Source organism: Melanotaenia boesemani, chromosome 5, assembly GCF_017639745.1.
Source record: "Melanotaenia boesemani isolate fMelBoe1 chromosome 5, fMelBoe1.pri, whole genome shotgun sequence".
NCBI lineage: Eukaryota > Metazoa > Chordata > Actinopteri > Atheriniformes > Melanotaeniidae > Melanotaenia > Melanotaenia boesemani.
In genome coordinates, this window is record NC_055686.1 from 33801120 (window position 1) to 33821754 (window position 20635).

General features: G+C 40.1%; 1 protein-coding gene across 1 annotated transcript; it reads left to right on the forward strand.

The window, feature by feature from the left end:
• Positions 1-1969: 1969 nt before the first annotated feature.
• Positions 1970-20215, forward strand: LOC121640378 (serine/threonine-protein phosphatase PP1-beta catalytic subunit). The gene is made up of 8 exons (XM_041986092.1): positions 1970-2113; positions 15947-16078; positions 16173-16403; positions 17438-17542; positions 17715-17786; positions 19033-19184; positions 19383-19517; positions 19669-20215. The coding sequence occupies exons 1-8, from the start codon at positions 2062-2064 to the stop codon at positions 19771-19773; spliced, it is 984 nt and encodes a 327-aa protein (XP_041842026.1). The 5' UTR covers positions 1970-2061; the 3' UTR covers positions 19774-20215.
• Positions 20216-20635: the final 420 nt, after the last annotated feature.

Sequence of the window (20635 nt, forward strand, 5' to 3'; positions counted from 1 at the left end):
GTACCTCTCTGGTGGTGGAGCTAGAGGGGTGACCAGGGTGGCACTGAAATCAAGGATAGAAATGTCTTTCCAGACAGTATGGCTCACCAGTATCACTCCACCAGTTTGAAGTAAATTTTAAAGTAGTTTCCTATTTAGTCATCTTTTAAAAATATTTCTAGAAGAGATTTAGCTCCTGTGCAAGTACAACTACTAAAGTTATGTAAGGCTATTAACCTGATGTTAGCATGAAGCTTCGTAGCACCTCATTAGTTTTAAGAAAAGGTGGGAAAACCATGTCATATTTCTTTTTCAGTTAGTGTATTTAGTGACTACATATCAACTCAGTTAATCAAAATGTTCACATTGAGGGTGAAAATAAACTACAAAGATGCTCAGAGAGTACCTCAGAATCCAAGTTACTTAGCACTGACTAAGCTAGAGTTACATGATCCAGTTTAATTTAAACAAGAGGCTAGCAATACTGCTAGTTGATTTTAAAATAAGTTACAGCATGAAAATGTGGAGAAATATAGCTTGCAGCTAGTTTTAATTTGTTGCAAATACTTCCACTTTATGATCCAGATTATTAATGTAAGGATATTTTATTTCTCATGTCTCTAATAAAATTAAAGCAGTGAGATCACAACTTTAACATCGTGTCGATTTTCTCTTAACTCACATTAAAATAAAAAAGGATGATAAATTTATTTGATAATTTTATATAATTGAATAACAACGCGTAATACAGAAATACTTCGTTATTACAGCTGCTGAATTTATAGAAGGTAAATAAATAAGGTTATTTAATTTTGAAAAGAAGATGTGAGCGCTTCCGGTTTCGCTACATGGCCAACTTAACGCAGCTGCGCCTCTATCCTGCAACTTGCCACCACCCACTCAAAACAGTGCGGAAATACCCAGATGACGCACTTGAAAGGAACAGAAAAATAAGTTTTGAGTGGGAGAGGCAATAGCATAACTTCTAGCTGTAGTCATAGCGAAGACTGTGAGACTGGATCCGTTTCTGTGTGTTGGAGGCTGGTTCAGGATTTTCCTTTGCCTTGCTCTGTGCGACATCCGTTTCTGAATGAAGTTTTGAATGCCTTGAAACTGATACGCGTACAGGTTTTAATTTTGAAGGTTGCATACTTCTGATAATCAATAACAAAAAGATAAAATAAAGAAAAAAAGAAAAAAAGAACAAAACAAAAAAAAAAAAAAAAAAAAGAGAAAGAGAGAAAGGAAACCAAAGTCCCAAATTCACATTATGAAGGAGCATTGTTTTTATTTATTCGGCATATATTTTCTTATCAGCAAGTAAACTTATAAAAAGATAAATAAGTTAATCAAAAAGAAAAAAAAATATGTTACTCCAACCAGGAAGGGGCGCTGTAGGTGAAAAAATCAGGTCTTAATAACAAGATTATTCATTTGTCCCTTTTCGTTTGACAGCCTTTTCGTTTAGCTTCATTAAATATTTAAATGATAAAGTTTCTTAACTGAGTTTATAAAATCCATGTAATTTTAAAATAAGCCATATAACCTTTTAGCAGTAATCTATTGCAAATGCCAGTTTTTGCGCCGATGCTGTCAAGTACAGTTGAAAATCACAGCAATGCTTTAAGTAATTGTCTTTCTGGGGCTAGAAATTACCTTTAGATTTTAAGATCGAGTATTTATGTTTCCACGTGTATTTATGGACTTTCTCTGCTTTTCTGTTGCACTCTAAGCTAACGTAGGTCATTTTAAAATATCTTTTTTTTACCTAGATTAGCAGTAGACCCTGTAAAGCTAAAACAACTTTAAGGTTTTTATTTTTTTAATCGCTGAAAGCCTTAGCAACTACCAATAATTTGGTCTTGAGTCAGGATTTTATAGTAAACTATTTATGATATTAACCATATGTAGTATATGAGGCTAATTAAAAGTTTTCAACTTCTACGTTATCATATAAAGTAAAATATCCCAGGGTGATTGAACGCAGCACAGCTCAGGAGGTAGCTGGTACGTCTTTGTGCGGTAAGGCGTGCCTTCACTGCCTGCTCCGGACTGCAGCGGGCAGAGCTGTTCGTTACAGACATGGCGGAGGGGGAGTTGGACGTCGACTCGTTGATTTCTAGACTTTTAGAGGGTGAGTTTGCAATTATATCTTATCCATATTGGCTCATTGTGTCCGATGTTTGCCTACATACTGGTGTAAGTTTAAATTTTGTCGCGGGGAAAAAAGAAATGGTCCCGCTTTGTTAGCGTAGCCCGTTGCTGTACTGAACAAGACTGTCGATAAACATACCTTTTAATCAGCCACTTAAAGTAATTTTCGTGTCTATTTTAGATCAAGTTAGCATAGTTTCTTACCTAAAACCTTTCACTGCTTTCAGATATATAAGTTGAAGGCAGGTCAGTGGTTTATTGATAGACTTGAACCTGGGTTCTGTTTGTATCCCGGCGGGTCCAGTATGGGGAAGAACGTCGGACCCGCTTAAAACTATTAGCATTTCCTGTCTGCCTGCTTTAATGCCACAAAGTTAAGGTTTTGGCTTTGGGATGCAACATGTCACGTTCTTGACAGTTTTTTGCTTTCTCAAAATCTTAATCGCAACTTCTTGTTGTATAGTCACAACCTTGGTACCAAAATACTCAATTATATAGAAGATAGATTCTTAACCGTGAAGAAAGTTGATTATATGTTTACATTAAAGTGCACTTATTGATTTTAAGTTAGCCGAAATATTCATGTAACAATGTAGTCTCGAGGAAGACATGCCATTTCAAGGTTTTCTTTATGTGTTTACCAAACAACCTTGGAAAAATGTCAAGTTTCCAAATGAGTTTTGTCGGTGGGGTTTCTCAGATTAGAAATGATGTTTCTATGTGAATTTTGCTAAATGTGTACACAGGCCTTGGTGATAGCCCATTTTAGATAAACCTGCATGAGAATTTAGCTTGTAAACATTCCCAAACTTAGTAACTTTTCTTCTTCTTTTCCATGTTTTGTAAATTTTTATCCTGTGCTTTAAGTCTCACAAGGACTTTAACTCAAATAAAAAGAATGTAGAAAATCTTGTAATTTTAGATGACAGTTCTTTCTGCCTCGCTAATTATTAAGATTTAAACTGAGTTTCTTTCAGCAATGTCATCTGTTTAAGTCAGATAATTCGGCATAAAAGGCACCTCTGTACTTTCAAAGAAAGGGCTGTTGTTGGTCCTGGCTATTGTAATGCACTGGGTAGCAGAGGTGAATGATTTCTTAGCACTAAATAAGGGATGATTACATTTTCTTGCCATTCTCATTAACACAGCCAGCCTTTGTGTATCCTCAGTAAACCCATTCAGGTTTGCTTTAGTGGAGATGCTAATGGGGACTGTTGATATATTGGTGTATATGATGTGAGCTGTACAGAAAAACAGCGATGTGAGCTTTTCTTATCACTTGTGCAGGGTGTGCTGCTTTAACTTGGTCTTTATGCTTGCAGAATATTGGGAACCTCACGGAGGTAAAATGCAGTGATTTGACCCTAAAGGTTTCCAGATGCGAACTCATCCTCTTCATCTAAGCTCATTTTTTGGAGACAATAGGCATGATTTTCTGAAGGCTTATAATTGAATTGTTTTTTTGTTTGATCAGCTAATCACTTGACTAACAGCCCACATTAGTTTTCTATAATAATACCTCGTGTTTTAGTCTTCACCTGAAATATTTCAAGTTTTAATATCAAACTTAAAACGTTGCGACCAGTATAAACCATTAAAGGATCATTTCAACTTGAGCCAAAATATCTACACAGACTGTATGGTGTCCATCTTATTGTTGGAAAAAGCTCTGCAGACAAGTGTTGTCTACTTGGCTGTTTTTTTGTCGTTTTTACTCAAACAGTGAAACAGATTTGGGTAAATACTTATGCAGGAATCCAGTTTTTCCTTGGCCTGTCATTTTGACTTTACTAGAGCCATGTTTTATTTTTAGACTTGACCTTTCAACTACACAAAGACCTCTCACAGACTCTTCTTGGTGCTTGAAATCTTTATATCCCTCATCTTGGTTTACTTGACTAGATTACATCTACAGCTGGCTCTCCTGTAGGCATTCACCGAGGAGCCTTTCAGTGGGTTTCTGCTGGCATTCACATGAGGAAAATCCAGAGTATTTGTACACCGCCACAGTGGGGCGTGTCTTTTTATTTATTTATTTATTTTTTTACTCTTCTTCTTGTCTGCACAAATAAAAGGACCCTTTTGTAGTGCAGAAAGGGATTTCCTTTAACAACTTAAGCAGTGTGTGTCAGGTTTTTAGTGAGCGCTGCTGTCAGTCTGAACACTCAAGTATACAAACACATACAGAGAGCTGTCTGATCTCCTATTAAATGTCAACAGGCACAGCTGTCCCTGGTAGAAATTAACTTTAACCTTTTAGTGACACTGATTCAGCTTGTGGCGCAATCTTGAGTACAGTAATTTTTTTTCTCTTCTTACCTTAAAATCTATTTCAGCAATATTAGAAGATTTGGAGTATAAAATTTAATTCTGCAATTTCCTCTATTCTATAGTGTTCATCTAATATGAGATTGCAGGTGGTGTATATATAGAAATGTGAGCAACATTTGGGGGATTCAGCGTTTGATTTTTGTGCTTTTTACCAGCAAAATGGATTTCTAACATCGGTGTGACAAAACAGCACCATTATTTAGACGCTCTGGCCTGTTGTAGTTCAGCAGACTGAAGCCTGTTACATCCTCTATGAGAAGCAAGAACTTTGGCCTCAAGAATGAGAACAAGCTTCTTATGGAGGATGTAAAAGGCTTAATGATGATGATCACAGAGAAGGTATTTCTAAAGGGAATTTTTCTGATCACGTTTCTGATCCAAGGGTCTCATTTCACTTGTGCAGAATTTTCTCTTTGTGTGATCTGCTTTCCCTACCAGTCTAAAGCTACGTTCACACTGCAGGCAAAAGTGGCCCAAATCCAACTTTTTTGCTCATGTGACTTGTTTTATTTATTTATTTTTTTTAATAAATCTGACCCAGGCCACTTTCATATGTGGTCCTAAATTTGATGCATGTCTGATGTTTTTACAAATCAGCATCAGTCTGATCCATTATGTCAAATTTCATCAGACTTTTACGTTACTGATGTGAGGCAGACGGCACAATTCTTTGCAGAGGGAGGCGGCACACAGCAAGATCAAACTGCAGACCATGAATGAAAACATTCCCTTCTTCTCTTTATCAGCTCTGATTGCACAACCAATCTCAAAGTGATACACGTTGACATCTGTAGCATCCATTTTTATATCCATAGGTGCAGCGTGCTGTGTGTGACGTATCTTCTGTGCTGGCGGGCCACTTCAGGGTCACGCTGAAGCCTGATGGTCACGTTTGAACAATTATAATGTAAACAACCATGCAAAAAAACAAAACAAAAACAAAGCTTGGAAGAGGTCGTATTTAGACCCATGCACTCCCTCGTCTGTGTGACATGACCTGCAGAGGTGGGGCTCAAGTCTTCTCCAAAAGGTCAGCAATAGCTAAGAGGCTGGCAGAAATGGCCGAGCTGTCCAAGAAATTAAGAAATTTGACACAAAGCGGCTCTACCTGCAGTTAGTGAAGCCTTAAAAACAAGAAGGGGCGTTGCTGGGGCATGTGTGAATGTGTTTGGTCTTTCTGGCCAATTGCTTCGGCAAATATTTCTTTAAAACAGCTCATTGGGAGTTCCGACATCTGCTGGTGATTTAATGTACACCAGTCCTGTGATATATGTGGGCTACATGCCAGTGTAAACGTTAACATGCTAGTGTTATGTCAGATTCCCCACATTAAGTACTGTAAAGTCAGATTAAATGAATCTGTGCTGAATGTAGTTAATCAAAGTATCAATATCAACCCTCCATAAATAAATTATATATATATCAACCGTGTCAATAAAGTTTTATTTGTAGCCTTTTTATTCATTTTTGGGAAATCATGTCAGAAGGCTCTCAAACTGCTGATATCCGTAGCTTTTTTGGTGACTACGCTTTAAGTCAGTGCTGTCAATCAATCCCCTGCTCATAGTGATCATCTCGGATCACACAGAGCACTTCCTGTATTTCCCATATTTTCAACGACTTGGGCCACTAAACAAGGCAGTCACGTGACTTCAGAGGAGCCGGGCATCGTTGGTCATGTGATATTCAGAAAAACAATGCGGTCCTCGATGGGGGCTTCATTTGGACACGCCCCCTTTGTTCGGCTCGGTCTTCTGTGTCAAATGCAACATCACTAGAAAGCAGCCTCCATCACAGTCGTGTACTTCGAGCGTTGAAGCTGCAGCTGGAGGCTGAACCTTGTAGAGGTTTGGGGATAAAAAACTCTGATGCGTGACTGTGGCACATACAGGAAAAAAGATAAAATATGCTCCTATTGGACTATTTTAAGATTAATTTATTAAGTAGATAAACATTTTGATTTTATTATAACACCAAGTTCCAAAGGAAAATGGGGTGTGGGGAGTTTTGAAACGAGTTTCATAGATAAAGCCGTGTCCACCACATCTACCTTTTTGTGTGACATGTTGACGTGCACACAGCAGATGTGTCCTTCGGTGGAAGGATGAAACGTCATCCAGCATCTAGCTGACAGGTTAAACCTGATGGACAGACAGCATGCTTTACAATCACAGAAGGCTCGGTAGCCCAAGCAAGCAGTTTTCCAGCTCTCTGGTTTCACATGAACACATATTGTCCTGGGACCAGTCAGCAAGAGTCACAGTCGAAGTAAACAGCCGGGAGGTGGCTCGTGTGCAGAGGCATTTGCCTACATGTTTATAAAGGACACCTTTCTGACTGTTATGACTCACTTTGCATGTAAAGTTTTTTTTTTTAAAGCTCTGTTACATGGCGTATGGAAGAGGGGAAAACATGATACCTAAGTGGTGGCTGGGTGTCCAGTCATGGAGGTGTGTTGTACTGGAAGGTTGCACGGCTCTGTAGGAGTCAACATTTTAAATTTTACAGGAAAAATCCCTGGTAGGTTGCAGCTCATTCCCACTGACGTTTCACGGTATTCTTGGACATTTATTTTTACACAGCCCAGCTGAAGCTGTACACAGTGGAGAGCCTTTATATTCACAAATAAATAATAAATAAATACAGAAATTAACAAGTATTCCATGAAATAAATATGCCAGTGACATGGACACAAAATAAACTAATAAAATTGACATTTTTCAGTTGTAAGCTTATTAATTTAATGATGCTTTATTTCAGTTTCATTTTCATTTCATAATGGTACTTATTTATTAAATGACGATTTATTATTAACACTTTTTTTTGTAATGTATTTAATGATATATATTTTAATAAATGTAATTTAATTTCATAATGGTGTTTTATTTAATGTCCATTTTATTTAAATTATGTAACAAATATTTACAATTTTGATTAAATTTATCACTTTTATTATTGTAATTTTATTAATTATAATTTAACACTTTTTTCTTATATCTGTTAATAATGGGACTTAAATAGTACTTTCTAACCCTTCTTATTTCAGCCATGATGTAAGTTTTCTCGCTTGTAAGGACAAATATAGACTAAAACGAATGTTTTTAAAGTGACATTTGGCTGTCAACCACAGCGGTCCTGATGAGGCCGGTTGTAACAACCAGCTGGCAGCAATACAGTCTATTAAATAAATAAATGTATTATTATGAAGCCATTAAATAGGTTGACCATCGAAACGTGTTTGTTTGTTTTATAAAAGTTTATTTATTTCATTGGCACATTTATTTATTTCCTGGAGTATTTATTAATTTCAGTACTATTGTGAGTAAATTTGCTTCCCTGCAGCTCCTCCTCCTCCTCATTAGTTTTTACAAGCACTCTGCTGTGGAAATGTGTTGTGATCCAGTAAAGCAGCTAAAACAGGTCTTAGCTTTTCCAGCATGACCACTCTAACCCCACACTAACTTACACTAACCCCACACTAACTTACACTAACTTACACTAACCCCACACTAACTTACACTAACCCCACACTAACCCGGGGTTGTAAAGACAGCAGTTCCTCTGTCTGGCTCTGCAGCACAGGTGGCCTTTAGGCTCCACGTTGCACAATCAGCACCATGTTCTCGTGCATCAGCAGGAAGGGAGGATGGAAAGTTGGGTTTTAATCTTTGTCATCTTGATTTATGAACATAGACTGCAGCAACTTGTAACCTAGTATGGAAACTAAATCTGGCAAAGAGCATGCTTGTGTTTTGCAGATGAGTAGGTTGGTTGTTTTCTGACATGTCATCATCCCTGCCAACAAAAGGTGCTGCTCACATTAGACCAAGTAAGGCTGGAGTCTTTACGGACTCTGAAGTGGCATTTTCTTTGTTGCCATCTTATTTCCTGCAGAGGTGTTCACACGTCTGTTTATATGACTTTACCCTCTGGACGACTATTGTCCCAAATTTGCTAAAAACTGCTTCCGGCCTTTTTTTTATTTATTTTATTCCTTTTTTATCTAATCATTCATTTGTATTTACTAATATGTTTTAAATTATTTACTTGTATAATTGTATTGTAGTCTTATTTTCTCTGTATTTTATTTAGGTGTTACATGGTTAATGACATGAACACAGAAAAGTTTTGAAATGTTGTTAAAATTGAATAGAAAAGGAAACACAATATCTTTTATGTATTTAGATCCAGTAGTGAAAGGTCACTAAATATCGTTAACATTGCTAAAGCAGAAACAACTCTAACTTTTTTTTTTTTTTAATAAACACACCCAGTAAAAACCAGTTGGTCTAATGGTTTATTAGTCTCCTTTTAATGTTATCCAGGGCGGGTCATGGCAAAGCCAGAAGTTTGTGTAAATAACTCACTTCTTTCAGTTAATGTCTCATTTTTTCTTTTTAAAATATTCAATGAAACTGATGGAATTAACATGATAGTGTTGGTATGAAGGTAGTAAGAAGCTAACATTTACGCTGCAGTGGGGGGCTTAGCTCGTTGCTAACATCGATGCTAACATTAAGCTTTCAGTGACTAACCTCTCCAGGTGTGGTTTTTTTTTTTGGATTAAGTTAGATGACGTGGATCCAGCGTCCTGGATTTTTATACCACAGACGTTGCAGTTTGCAGCTCTTTCTTTGTCTTATGTGTGAAGTTTAACAAAGGGTGGGACGGAAACAGCTGTGCTCGCCGGGGCTGCCATTGTTTTTATTTGTGATGTTGGGTCAGTGTTACATCTGGGGACGGAGGGGAGATCATGAGGAAAACATAAAACAATATTGTTGGACTGAGTTGAGTCTGAAGTTGTTGCAAATGTGCGTCTTGAGTCCCCATCTGTTTTTATCAATTCATGTGCATTGTTATGCATGTTTATGAGCTTTTTTTAAGTAGTGTTGTAGCTTCAATATAAAGTTTTAAGAGCAAACTTTTTCTGGGATTGGTTTTTAAGATGCAACGCCTGCCTACAAGCGGTGTCACCCTGCTTGTTTGTGTCTGCTGCTGTACTGCGTGGTGTTCAGGGTCCTGGCATGGCGCTCTGTTGTGGAAACAACAATGGTGGAGCCTGTGTGGCGGGGAGCGCTCACCCCCTGGCACCAAACATGGCAGAGAGAGCTCACCCAGGCTTTTCAGCTGGCCAGCTAAGCTTTCCAATAACCCCTCCCTTTCTATTCACTCCCTCCACGGCCATGTCTCCAGCTTTGGTTTCACATTTTCCTACTCCTCCTCACCTCTCCCACTGTAGCCACTATTTCTGTTTGTTTCTTCCTCTAGTCTCTCCTCTCAGTTTCATCCCTTCATTCTTTCGCCCCACAAAGGCCGCCATTCACCCGAGGCACTTACAGGCGGACAAAAAGTCCCCAGAAAGTCGTGGAGCCTGCACAGAAATGCCTCTGCAGTCGGGATTTTTTCCTTAAGAGTTGCTGTGGCTGTTCTTGCCAGAGTTGCTGTGTTTCTCGTTCACTGAAGGGTCAGTGTTTTCCATTGGCCCAGTGTGGGAGAGGGTTAGATGGAGGAGTGGAGGGGAGCTGCTGGCCCCATGCCCAGTTTTGACAGAGTGGAGGTGGATGGCTAAAAAAGGTCTGACAGGGCCTTTTTTTTAAATTATTTTTTAATTTGTGCTGCTAGGTGCAGAAGTGACCAAAACATGCACAGTCATGCCTCCTTTAAAATTCATGGGGTACTCGACCTCCTTAGAAGTTCCTCTGAGTGTTATTATGGTGGAAACTAGAGGAAAATGAAAAATTGGGTTTCTGCTGAACTTGGCATTTCTTGTTAGAAAAACTAGATCTGCACTTGCTGAGTTAATGAAGGTGTTTGTTTGAAACCTACACACTTTGCAGTCCTCTCGGCTCAGAGCATGTGGCGTCTTTCAGCTTGTTTTGACAGAACCAAATGAGCAGGGAAAACCATGCTGATCATTCTGCTCAGTGATGTGATATCTACACTTTTGTATATATATATATTTTTTACTGCTGTAAAAATCCTTGCAAGGAAGAAGCAGATACAACAGCATATCGCATGTGGACTGTAAACTAAAACACAAGCCAGTTTTCTTTTTTTAAATTTTAAATTTTTTCCTACAACAAACATGTCTCCCCGCCAACTTTTACCTGCAACATTTCATTTATGCGTGTCAGCGGTTGTTAGCGTGTCGGCTCACATTAGTGAATACTGTGTTAATGTTGGCCTATAATGTCACTCAGCTCAAAGCGCATCATTTTGGAAAGCCCATCTCCAATGCTTCCGTATTGTTAGCTAATTTTAATTCACGTTATCGTAGTAAAATAAGACGGAAACAAAAAGACACCAGTGTCTGGTTTAATGAATGACTGCAACGTAGCCGGAAGCAGTTGGGGTTAGCCTTAACAAATGTTTCTGCTCATGAAAAAGGAGCCAGTCGATAACATTTGCACAATTGGAAGATGCTGTTTATGTAGTAGAGCTTTTTTCAGGGCTGCAGCTGGACCTGGTTAAAGATTGAGGTCAAAACGAGGTGATGGGAGATCAGTACCGGGGCGTCACAATCCATACAGGCCTGGTTCCCATACGTTTTGTGGCGAAAGAAATGGATTCAGGGACTCTGTGGACATGTTTGTAAAACTTTCATGACAATGGAGTAGGCTGTTTTTATACAATCTACTGCAGTAAATTTCTAAATCAGTGGGAAATGTGCTTAACACCCAGTCATACATAAAAAAACAACTAAACAGTAAAACTGGTTTAATTTGTCATACTGCCCAGCACTATTAAGGTATGCCTCATAAACTACCTTTTTAACTTTTTGAATTGAATTGGATCACGTCTCTTATCAAAGCAGTGTTTAAATTGATTTTTTTTTTCTGTTCATGTACATTTTGTTTTCTTTTGTTAGACAGTAAGCCACCACAAAATATATGAAAATGGATAGAAAGAATGTTAATACGTGGTATTTATTTAAATAGGAAATTCTGGTTACAGCAGACTAATAGAAATCTAAAGCAAAATGGTTAAAAGAGAAAAAACAAAAAAACCTAAATGAAAATTATTCGAAATATTGTGCCAAGTTAAACAAAAGTCAAGCAAATAGAAATTATTTAAGTTATGACTCATTTTTAGCCACACTTTGAGATGGAAAGGAGCCACCCAAATAAACACAATTAAGGTCAAAGATAGGAGCACTAGCAGAAGTAGACGGCTTCCTTATTCAGATACATTCAAAACCTTTTAAAAGTTGCTTATAAGCAACTTGACCACAACCTAAGGAAAGATTACGATGGCGAAAGACCTGAAGTTAAGTTAAGTTGTTTCCCCTTTGTGTGTAAATCTCATTTCCCCTGCAGATTGATGGCATTTCAGAAAAAAGGTCTTACAGGGTCTAAAATGTCTAAAACGAAATCCTGTTTTGAGAACATCATGGCAATTTTCAATGTTAGCATTTTCTGATCCTCCTGGGTATATTCTCCAGAACGTGTTTCATCTTGTTTATATTTTACAAAGAGAAAACGTGATGATGAAACCTAGGCAACTCCTTGCATCAGCCTGATTTTTAAGCTGAAATCTGTGTGCTTACTCAGCTCTTTGCCAGCTGACAATCGTCAAATTGTCTTGGACCTTTTCTGAATGTGATGCCTGGCCCGGCCTATGTTTACTAATCTGGTTCTTTCCCCATACCATATGGCATTAAAGCCTTCAAGCACTCCCTCTTTGTTCTGACTGATGACTTCCTGCTTCCACTGTATGGTAAAGCCCATATATGGCAACGCTTTCAGAGGCAATCCATCTGAGATCGACTTATTTTTACTACCTCTACTTTGCTGTTTTATTGTAGTGAAGCCTTCGTTTACATGATTTGATATATAGTTGACCTTTTCACAACCAGTGACTGACTGCATTTATGTGAAATGAATGGAATTTAGTTTCAACATAATCCTCCAGATATTTGACTTTTTTTTTGTGCTGAAACTGATCCGACAGGTCTGTCATTACACTGGTCCAACTCTGCTTGACATAACACTGCTTTGGTGTGGTTTAACAACATAAAGGTTGGCAAGCAGTAGAGGATTGTGATCGTATATCAGCTCATTAACTGATATTAAGCCTAAAAACTCAAATTAACTGCAGCTTTGCTCTTTAATTTGGCTTTATAACAGTTCAAAGTCTGCGTTTTCTTTGCTTTACTCATGTTTTTTGGTTGCAGTAGAGACCCGTTGAGGCCGAGCCGCTCTAGTACAGGAGGCTTGCGATGCTGTCAGGAATGCAGATATCGCCCTGGGAGGGGTACAAGGCCCAGCTTTCCTCTGATGTCGGTACACTTCGCTGGCAAGATGCAGGAGGACCCAGAAAAACTGCCACTATAAAGATGAGCAGATTCAGCAGAAAGTCTGATGGAGGGGGTCTGAGATTGCAGCGCAGGGATCCCCTTTGGCAAGTCATCCAGTTTGATCGTAATGACTACAGTGGCTTGAGTTTCCCAAAAACATTATCTAAACATGAACAGCTGATTAATCAGAGCATATTGCTCCCACTCCAGTTGCATGGATCTGTAACGAGCAGAAGGCTGGACTGAGTAGTAATACTCCCGTTATTAGGAATCCTTTTTTTTTCTGCTGGTTGTTTTCTTTTTTTTTTGTTTGTTTTTTTTTGTTTTTTCTTCACTACTCTGCAGTACCCTTTAGTATGCAGGGTGTGGGCTGGGGAAGATGCCAATTTATCTGCACATCGGCCCCCTCCCCTCTCTGATGCATCAGCCACTCCACTCACATCTTGCAGTCTGGAAATTGGTCTCTCTGGGTTTCCATGGTGATCAGATGTAGGTACAACCTCCCCAGTCTCCCTCTTTTTTTTCCTCTTTTATTGAAGCGTCAGTGCTGAGGTGACAAGACTTAAGGAGGCTTGGATACCTCCCCACAAGCTTCAGAGTGGTACGATCTGAAGTCAAGGTCACTGGATCAGTGTGTGGGTTGGCGCGGGAGGAGATTGAGGAAACGAGGCATTGTTGTGCACTCCCTCCCTGTGCTCTGCTATGACTTTCCCATATGATGAAAGGGGATCCTCCCGGGGAGGCAGTTCTGGTTGTGGTTGTGTGTCTTCGTCCGTCCTATATGGAGCCTCCCTCCTTGTCAGCTGAGCCAGCACAGATGTGCAAACACGTCATGGCATAGATGGAGGGGAGGGGTGTGAAATCATTCACTAACAGTCAACACACACAGTGGATGTACTGACACTCGTTGCCTCAGTGAAGGATGCATTATGTAGCCTTTAGCCTGTTAGTCAAAACTTGATTCTTTGCTCAAATTATGTCATGTTTTGTTATTTTTGTCTTCTGGAGAGTCTAAATATAACCTGCTCTTACCTTTCAAGTGTGCAACTGCAGGTTGTTTTGCCTGCTGTGCAGCAGAAAAGCTGAGGGAGTGTTTAAGGTCTCCGGGCAGAAATAGCACGGTCATGTTGCACATGTACACACACTTGTGCTGCAGCTGCAGACACTGCTGTCCTCTTTTCTTAAAAAAAACGGCATGGAAAACCTGCAGGTGTCTAATGCACATTCAACCTTTTCATATTGACAAATTAGGAGACCATCTTCTTGTAGCTGTGGAGATGTGGCTTCCCTCTTTGACAGATATTAAATGTCATTTGGCAAGGCTATGATTTCTACCATAATGCTGTGGAGTCATCTGACAGAGGGGGTGAAGGTTTATAGTGCTCTACAGGGCAAGGTGACGTCTTTTTAGCTGTTTATTCTTAATGTAAACCCCCCCCCCCATCTGTTTTAACAGCAGTGAGTGGCTTTCTGCGTTTCTGCGTTCTGTAGCTGGGGTTGACGGTTGTAGTCCTTTAACTACAGGTCCATCTCAAACCTTGATTTTTAAGTAGAATAATAGAAAAGATGATTATCAACAGCTCTACAAGTTCTTGACACTTGAATGTTTTGATGACCTTCATTCAGGATTTTGATGACAGCACTAAAACTGCTCTCGTCAAAGTCTTTTAATCACTATGCTGATGACACTCTGCTCTATGACTGTAATCAGCAGAGTCTCTGCTTTCATATTCACGTTTGTTTGCTTGAAGTGGAGAAATATCCAGAAGCTCTGAAGTGGACAGTGCTGTTCTCATGTGTTTTACATGCCTTATAATTGCTTGAGGCTTGAACTTTGGATTAATATGAATGCCAATGCTTGGTAGAGTTTTTTTAGCTGAGTTTCTCCCTGTCATTTTGATATTCTATCTATTATGATTGGTGTTTCTTAGTGTGTGCAAACATCTTCTATACTGTACAAGGGGGCAGTACATATTGATCGCCTCAGTCAAATCAATATGTGGATGTGTCAGAATTTTCTTCAGCTAAATAAAGATAAAACAGATCATTGTGTTTGGAAACCAAGATGCGCGTCCAAAGATTAGCTTCTAGCTTTAGTCAGCAATGTTAAAATCAAGAGAAACCAGAAACCTCTGAGCCACTTTGGACTCTGAGCTAAATTTTAACTTTATATTAAAGCAGGAGCCAAATTAACACAAGTCTTAGCCTAGACCGAGACTTACAAGAATAAGTCTAGAATAAGAAGACTGATGACTCAACAGGATTTAGAAAAATTTCTTCATGCATTTGTTTTCCGTAGTCTTGACTACTGTAATAATACAGCTGCTTGTGTCCTTACAAAGACCAGAAAAGGGGGACATATCACTCCGGTTCTCCCATCTCTAAACTGGCTTCCTGCGAGACAAAATTATTTTAAAATGTTGCTGCTGGTCTACAAGACTCTGAATGTTTCTGGTCCAAAATATATCTGATATCCTGATGTCATATGAGCCACCAAGACTTCTAAGATCATCTGGATCATGTTTGCTTTCCATCCTGAGAGTTTACACTAAACATTTAGTTTATGTGCTCCTAATCTCTGCAATAAACTACCAGCAAACTCATATTTACCACAGCTTTTAATTAATTAAAATGAAAATGTTCTTTTTCTCTTCCATGTTTTCTTCCATATGTACATTGATGATGATGTATTCCCCAACAATGTCTGTCTGTATCATATTAGTCTTTAAGTCAATGAAATGGTGGAAAACTAATGTAAATCTGACCTATTGGTTTCAGGAGACTTAAAATGATTATGAATCCTTCGATGTAGTTTGTGTTACCAGACTGCTAATTGTAAAAGGCTTTTGCACAATATTCAGTTACGCCGTTGACATTGTGAGGTGTGTGCGCATTGTTGTATGATTCATTGATGGGTTATTTAAAACGTGCTAAAGCTTGTGAAAAATCCCTCTACACTGGATTTGTTTTTACTTTAACTTAGCTGCCAGTTTATGTACTTTTTCTTTCCTCTGTGATACATCAACAATACTGATGCAGGTTATTTCCGTCCTCTTCCTGTTGGCTGAATCTGGCTGCCCATATTTAGTGTGAAGTTCACTCAAAGACCCGACCAGACGGAGGTCATGTGACAGTAGAGATGCACGTCCACTAACTGAAGCGGTTTTCTTATTTTCCCCCCACCAGTGCGAGGATGTCGACCTGGAAAGATCGTCCAGATGACGGAGGCGGAGGTCCGCGGCCTCTGCATCAAGTCGCGGGAGATCTTTCTCAGTCAGCCGATCCTCCTGGAGCTGGAGGCTCCACTCAAAATTTGTGGTTAGTTGCTGTTTGTCAGTGAGTGCATAACAAACAGCTAAGCACTTTGTTTAGCATGTTTTTTGAGGTGCCTCCTCTCCAAACTTCACCTCAGGTGACATCCACGGACAGTACACAGACCTGCTGAGGCTCTTTGAGTACGGCGGCTTCCCTCCAGAGGCCAACTACCTGTTCCTGGGAGACTACGTGGACAGAGGGAAGCAGTCCCTGGAGACCATCTGCCTGCTCCTGGCATACAAAATAAAATACCCCGAGAACTTCTTCCTGCTGCGAGGCAACCACGAGTGTGCCTCAATCAATCGCATCTACGGCTTCTACGACGAGTGTGAGTTCCCCGCTTCCTTACATTCACCATGATGAGTGTGTGTTTTTAACCTCCGCTAGATCACCGGTGCATGAGTACTTCTGCTTATATGGTCCACACACACTAGTGTGTAGCTCTGTGGGGTGATTGTGATGGCTGGCTTACCCTTTAGGTGATCTAAGGAAGTTTTCCAGGCAATTATATCTCATCCAGGAAGTTTACAATCCAGCTGCGAAATGTAATGTTTATTCAATCCACAGTGAGTGATCCATGATAACACCATTATTTATCACATTTTCATCATAAAACCAAAGATCACTGTCATTACTATGTTGCTAAGAGACCTCTGTTTTGACCCAGAAATTTTGATGAAGCCACTTCCTCTGAAACTTTCCACCAGTCAGATAGTTGAAATTGACAGTAAAGTCCAGTCAGAAGCAGCCAAAGATCAACAAGTGATCAGGAAGTTCTGTGTTAGAATAATAGCTGAACTAAAGCCAATCAGACATTTTTCATGCACAATGGCACCAAAAACCAGTTGAGTTAGTTTTGTGAGAATAGTAATAGAAATAACTGGAAATGGCTAAAAATATCTGGAGGAAAAAGTGTAAATATGTGAATAGTTTGTTGAGTGTTTGCTTTAATGTCAATATTTTTCTCATGAAAGCCAAGACTTGAGAGAATGATGCAGATGAGAAAAGGCTTGGTCCCTGTTAAAGTTCTGTTAGTAATAAATTCTGTTTTCTTTTTCTGGTCGGTCTTTATGCTGCTATATCTGTTGATACATTCATTCTACGTAATTTTAGCCTCATAAAATGACAACGGAGGCTGTTCTGGATGTTGACTGGGACTAAGAGATGAGCTTCTATAAGCAGTTTTACATAAAAAAAAAACAAGGTTGGAGTTTTAATGATCTGCTTCTATTTATCTTCCATAACATGTAAAATAAAATAGTATTTATTTGTTAATGTAAACGTTTGGTGAGAGGACTTTTCCCGCTGTGTTTTTAAAACAACCTCGCAGCCCGCTGACGTCTTGTCTTGTTGATCTTGCAGGCAAACGCAGATTCAACATTAAACTGTGGAAGACTTTCACCGACTGCTTCAACTGCCTGCCCATCGCCGCCATCGTGGACGAAAAGATCTTCTGTTGTCACGGAGGTATTCACAGTGAAACCTGTTTGTTGGTTTGCAACATTTCTGGGTTTTTAAATTGTTTCCGTGTCATCACGTCTCTCTCCGCCAACATTAGAGGTGTCCATGACCCCTGACGTGAAAACTGAATAGATGCGAGGACGAAATGTGACGGTTTTGATGATTGTGTCGTCCACAGGCCTCTCTCCTGACCTGCAGTCTATGGAGCAGATCAGACGCATCATGAGACCCACAGACGTGCCTGACACAGGTAGCTCAGCGTGAACACGCATGCATGCATACAAACAACAGAGCAGATGCTCTTATTGTCAGGAACCTCTATGCAGGATTAGGGACATAACGATCGATTGAATCCATAAATAATCACAGTATTAAACATCTCGAGTAATCGTAGGATCCCTCGAAGTCGTCAATTTACATGAAGGGTTATGTCCGAACTGTACAGGCAGAGAAGCGGCAACAGCCCACAGTTTTTGTTGTGCTGCAGTGGCTTTATTATTCCATCCGAGCTGCAGAAGAGCCATGTTGGTGGGGGATTACAGAGGGAAGGGTTATTCCCTCCAAACAAACACAGTAAGTCAGCCTTGTTGGATTGATTTGGTTAGAGAAAAAATGACCAAGGTGTCATGCTGGAGGAGGACTCTCCAGCCTGTAAAACATGACAAAAAAAAAAAGTTTTACCACCTGCAGGATAACCAGCAGCTTTGTATGCAAGTAAAAACGTTAACTCGGTTAATAATGTTAATGTTTACGTAACCTAACATTGAAATTTAATGTTATCGTGTCATTTGCAAGGTTGACTTTGTGTCAACTCAGGATGGGCTTGCAGTGGAATGTGACGAGTTCAGCAGCACTTCATTTTTCCCTTTTTATATTATGCGCTAGTCTTTTTTGATGGATAGTTTGCTGTTCCAACACGAGCGTGATTCCTTTTGTTTCTGTCAGCTTCTCATCCACAGCTGAGCTTCTGAAGGAGACCTGATCTTGGTCAGACAGACAGGAGGCTTCCAGCTTTTCTTCTACATTTGCCTCAGGCACCGTGAAAAACGCAGATTAGTGGAGATTACGGTTTACACCCACATATGAGCAAATTCCACAGTATTCCACGTTTTCCTATTGACTCCTTGGTCACTGTCAAACTAGATGTTTGCTGGAGGAGGGGGGGTGGTGAAGCATCTGTGTTTGCCCCCTCCTCATTAAACCTGCCTGTTCTTGTCCTTATAAGGCAGCCAGAGCTCAGACCCTGGCAGCTGCTGTCTCTCAGATCCTCTTTTGGCCTTTCATGGCAACTCTGGATGTGAAGAATGTGTCTTAAGTTCTTATAAGTGTCAGGATGTTGGTGTGACATACAGAAGGGGCGACTTCCTGTCGTCTGAGAGCTTCAAGTCCTGCAGATTGTATCACCGTTTGGCCTCGTCTGTGCCTGATCGCAGGCCGGTGCTGATGTAAATACTTCCTGTGCAAAAGCAGTTTAATTAAGTTGTTTTTCTCTCCAGGCCTGCTGTGTGATCTGCTGTGGTCTGACCCAGACAAGGACGTCCAGGGCTGGGGAGAGAACGACCGCGGCGTCTCCTTCACCTTCGGAGCCGATGTGGTCAGCAAGTTCCTCAACCGTCATGATCTGGACCTCATCTGTAGAGCCCACCAGGTACTTCTCCCATCCACTGGATGCTTTAAAACTTCCTCCTAATCACAAAATGCTGCTGGTTAAACTTCCAATAATCACATCTGTGCAGCCTCCTTGTCTGACTGTCTAAACCCTCTCTCCATGAAATGCACCAGAGTTTGAAAAAGCTTTGTTGGTGAAAGATGCCTCAGTTCTTACTCGTGTTCCTGACACCCCCAGGTGGTAGAAGATGGTTATGAGTTCTTTGCTAAGCGCCAGCTGGTGACCCTGTTCTCAGCTCCCAACTACTGTGGAGAGTTTGACAACGCTGGCGGCATGATGAGCGTGGATGAAACCCTGATGTGCTCCTTCCAGGTATTATATCACCATCAGTAAATATTTAATAGGAGGCTCCTCCTAATTATTTGCTTAGTTAAATCAAGGTGGTGACTTTCTTTTGGCCAGTGTATTTCATAAAGGACATTCAAGCCGACTTGTGTTAAAAGCCACTTCTTCTTCTTTGTAGATCCTGAAGCCATCTGAGAAAAAGGCCAAATACCAGTATGGAGGGATGAACGCTGGCCGGCCCGTCACTCCTCCTCGCACAGCTCAGCCTCCAAAGAAACGATGAAGGACAGAGAGAGAGGAAGAGGCGAGATGATTGTCGACGATTGTCTCCTGTTTGGTTTTTCACAAACACGAAGTAAAAGCAACACTTGGCAGAGGAAACGGATCAACGCAGTCATTTAAAAGACACCCAAACCAGTCTTTCCATTTAATCTCTTGAACTGCTGTTATACTCTTCTTCCTCCATGTTTTTTTCTCCCCACATCTGCATCTATATAACATTTTTAAAAGCAAGTGTTTAAATCAGCAAATACAAGGATTCATTCTGTAGCATCTTTTTTTTTTTTTTTTTTTTTTAACTGGGTCTGTTTTCTTGACAACAGAATGAGGCTAGTTTAATTTACCACATCACCTTTACCCCCATCCCCCCCTCCCCTGCACCTGTACAGACACAACAGGTATTAATGATGGCTGCTGAGTTTTCAATAAATAAGGGAATAAACCCACCCACACGTCCTGCGTGATTCTTCCGCTTAACTTTACCAACCTGACATTTTCTTAACCAGGTGCAACAGGTTTGCTGTCTGGACCAGGGAAGTTAAACTGTCAGATTATCAGCCACAATATCTAATCAGCCAATCACAAGGCTGCACCTCAGTACATTTAGTCATGTAAGGCGTGGTGGAGATGACTTGAAGTTCAAACTGAGCAGAATGAGGAAGAAACTGGATTTAAGTGACTGAACTCGTGATGTTCTGCTTGAGTTGATCTCCATCGACCGTCTGAAGCAGAAGTGTTGCTTTAGCGTCCCAGAAGTCACATGATGCCTGTTAATCAGATAACGTGCACTCTGGGCTCCTTATCACCAACATGACCTGGTTGACCACCACAGCCTGAGTATTGTTGCTGACCATGTCCATCCCTTT

Excerpts from the sequence above, each read along its gene's own strand:
- LOC121640378 (XM_041986092.1), top strand. The coding sequence starts at position 2,062 with ATGGCGGAGGGGGAGTTGGACGTCGACTCGTTGATTTCTAGACTTTTA. Across the intron at positions 2,114-15,946 it reads GATTTCTAGACTTTTAGAGG|TGCGAGGATGTCGACCTGGA; the intron begins GTGAGTTTGCAA and ends TCCCCCCACCAG. Across the intron at positions 19,518-19,668 it reads CCCTGATGTGCTCCTTCCAG|ATCCTGAAGCCATCTGAGAA; the intron begins GTATTATATCAC and ends TCTTCTTTGTAG.